This window comes from Helianthus annuus, chromosome 14 (assembly GCF_002127325.2).
Source record: "Helianthus annuus cultivar XRQ/B chromosome 14, HanXRQr2.0-SUNRISE, whole genome shotgun sequence".
In the NCBI taxonomy this organism is placed as follows: domain Eukaryota; kingdom Viridiplantae; phylum Streptophyta; class Magnoliopsida; order Asterales; family Asteraceae; genus Helianthus; species Helianthus annuus.
Window position 1 is genome coordinate 40,645,579 of NC_035446.2, and position 2,342 is coordinate 40,647,920.

The window sequence follows — 2,342 nt, forward strand, 5'->3', positions numbered from 1 at the left end:
GTTTTGCTACCGCTTTTTGTCACCGTTTTGCTACCGCATTTTATTTGTCACGGTTTTGCTACCGCTATTTTACCACCTTTTTGCTACCGCTTTTTGTCACCGTTTTGTTACCGCTATTTTGCCACCTTTTTGCTTCCGCTTTATCACATTTTACCACCGTTTTGCTACCACTTATGGTATTCCAGTTGCATTCGGCTATTCCATTTCATAAAAACATAACAATTTATAACTTGTTGCCATTCCATTAAAATGTAAAAATTTATACATCTGATGGTCCTCATATGAACATCCAAATCAAAACATCATATAACTCAAATTAAATTATCCAAATCCAAACATCCAAACTAAAAGTGTGTTGGTATAAGGGTGGGATTTCTTTCAAGAATAAATTGTTCTTTAAACCTGAGCTTGCAAGATAACTCTCATTTACCACCAAAATATGCATCAATCCATTATGATCGCAATATACAAAGTGTGCTGGTTTGGAGGTTGTGAAGATGCCGACCTTCTAACGGCATTTAGCGACGCTAATCACGATGGCGTCGATGTTCTTTCTATATCTCTTGGTCAACTTCCGCCCCAACAAATTTACTTTGAAGACCCAATCTCTATTGGATCATTTCATGCGTTTCAGAACTGTATTGTTGTAAAAAAAATTGGTCATTATGATGTTAAAGTAATGAGCTTGTTTCCCAGAAATATAGGTGTACCTTTGGTATAGTTTCCCAGGTGTTGGGGTCAATTTTCCATAAAAGTGAGCTTGTTTTGACTAGTAGTTCCATGTTTTAAGCGCTTGAGAACTATAGACGCAGCTCTCTATGGCAAAACCATCCTCTATTGTGCCTGCCACCCAATATCAAAATGACATTAATAAAAAACAAAAGAAAAAAATGTCCATTTTTTCTGGAATTTTGAAAGAAAATATATAATACTTCTAGTTCTAGAAACACTAAAAAGGTTTGAAATATTACATAAACTCCTCAGGTATCGAAAATAAAATGAAAACAGAGTAGTATATGAATTTTAAAATAATGATAATTGTGAGAGGGATACATACAGTTCATTAGCGGCAAACAACTGAGCCTCATCCTTTGGCATGCTGTAAGATGAGGGTAACGGTTAATCATCAAAACGAAAATGGGTGGTTTATTAATACAGGTCGATTTGGGTTGGGTTGATCCAACTTTTTTTGGTAGAATTTTTTACTAGTTTTCAAAATAAACTAATTCACTAGAATTTTTAACAAACTATATTATTACAGTCTATTTTATTTTATTTTTTTAGAACAAAGAATATATGACATAAGAATACACATACACTTTGGTTGACTTTTGACATGCATACCAAGAGTTATCTTAACAAGAGTCACCTGGAATAAGGGTCGTCCTAGCCAATGATATGGTCAAGAGTCATCAACAAGTAATCAAGTAATCGAAACAGAAATGGAATGAGAAAATAAAAACCTGCAACTCACAAAGTTCCACTTACAGCTAGCTCAAAGTTGTGTTATTATGGTTCGTTATTATACAACGCATACACATGTCACAGTTGGCACGAAAAATCAGTTTCATATGGGAACCAGCATCTAAATGGATGTGTGCATGTGTATTATATCTTACTTACCCTAGTAAGCTCAAGACTGACCAAGCCACACGCTCGCGACGCGACGCCACGCCAGTGCAACCGTGAGAAATAGCAACGATTCCAATGGAATCCGAACCAGGCTACAATAAAAGTCAAAGATACAGTTGCAGATTAACCAAGTCCCTAAAAGAATACAACAACATTTAACACGACTAGTGTACCTTCATTGCAGGCATCTGGACCCACTCTACAGCGATTCCAGTAGCCTTCGAAAGAAACTCTGTTAAAGTTTCCTCTGCAATGGACAAAAGTCTGAAGAAAAAACAGCAAAACAATTGAACAATTTTTTTTTTTTTTTAAATCATAAGAATCAAAAAACCAACTGACCCAGCAGGACTAGCATCCCGTGTTCTCTCATCCACAGCCATTACGCTCAAAACATGTTGGTTATATTTGGTGTGTACATAGAAAAAAAAAAAAAAAAACAAAAACAAAAATTATTAGCATCCAACCCACCTACCTTCAATTTTGGAACCAAACTTTTGATTTGTTGGGTTCAATGTTAGTACTAAAATATTGTTGGTATCATCGTCATCGGAAACCCAGGACCAATCGGAACGGATGGTATTGTGACCACAAACACAATCGGTTTTGAACAACCCACAACAATCACAAGTGTTCATGATGAATTGAACGAAACAGATTTGCAAAGATAAACTAACCGAATTGTAAATACTTGAACAAACTAGAACTTGAAT

The 2,342-nt window shown here is 35.6% G+C and overlaps 1 protein-coding gene across 2 annotated transcripts; it reads right to left on the reverse strand.

Annotated features, from left to right (window-relative positions):
* Nucleotides 1–792: 792 nt before the first annotated feature.
* Nucleotides 793–2,060, reverse strand: LOC110905409 (homeobox-leucine zipper protein ATHB-15-like). Of its 2 annotated transcripts, XR_004879264.1 has the most exons (4): nucleotides 1,806–2,054; nucleotides 1,464–1,724; nucleotides 1,058–1,099; nucleotides 793–843 (listed from the first exon to the last, which is right to left on the reverse strand). XR_004879264.1 is itself a non-coding variant. In XM_035983220.1 (3 exons), the coding sequence occupies exons 1-3, from the start codon at nucleotides 2,010–2,012 to the stop codon at nucleotides 1,620–1,622; spliced, it is 237 nt and encodes a 78-aa protein (XP_035839113.1). In that variant the 5' UTR covers nucleotides 2,013–2,060; the 3' UTR covers nucleotides 1,270–1,619. The 2 variants fall into 2 exon arrangements, 1 of the variants encoding a protein (XP_035839113.1); XM_035983220.1 differs by lacking the exons at nucleotides 793–843; nucleotides 1,058–1,099 and having other exon boundaries at nucleotides 1,270–1,724; nucleotides 1,806–1,896; nucleotides 1,972–2,060.
* Nucleotides 2,061–2,342: the final 282 nt, after the last annotated feature.

Excerpts from the sequence above, each read along its gene's own strand:
- LOC110905409 (XM_035983220.1), bottom strand. The coding sequence starts at position 2,012 with ATGGCTGTGGATGAGAGAACACGGGATGCTAGTCCTGCTGG. Across the intron at positions 1,897-1,971 it reads CGGGATGCTAGTCCTGCTGG|ACTTTTGTCCATTGCAGAGG; the intron begins GTCAGTTGGTTT and ends TTTTTTCTTCAG. Across the intron at positions 1,725-1,805 it reads TCCAGATGCCTGCAATGAAG|CCTGGTTCGGATTCCATTGG; the intron begins GTACACTAGTCG and ends CTTTTATTGTAG.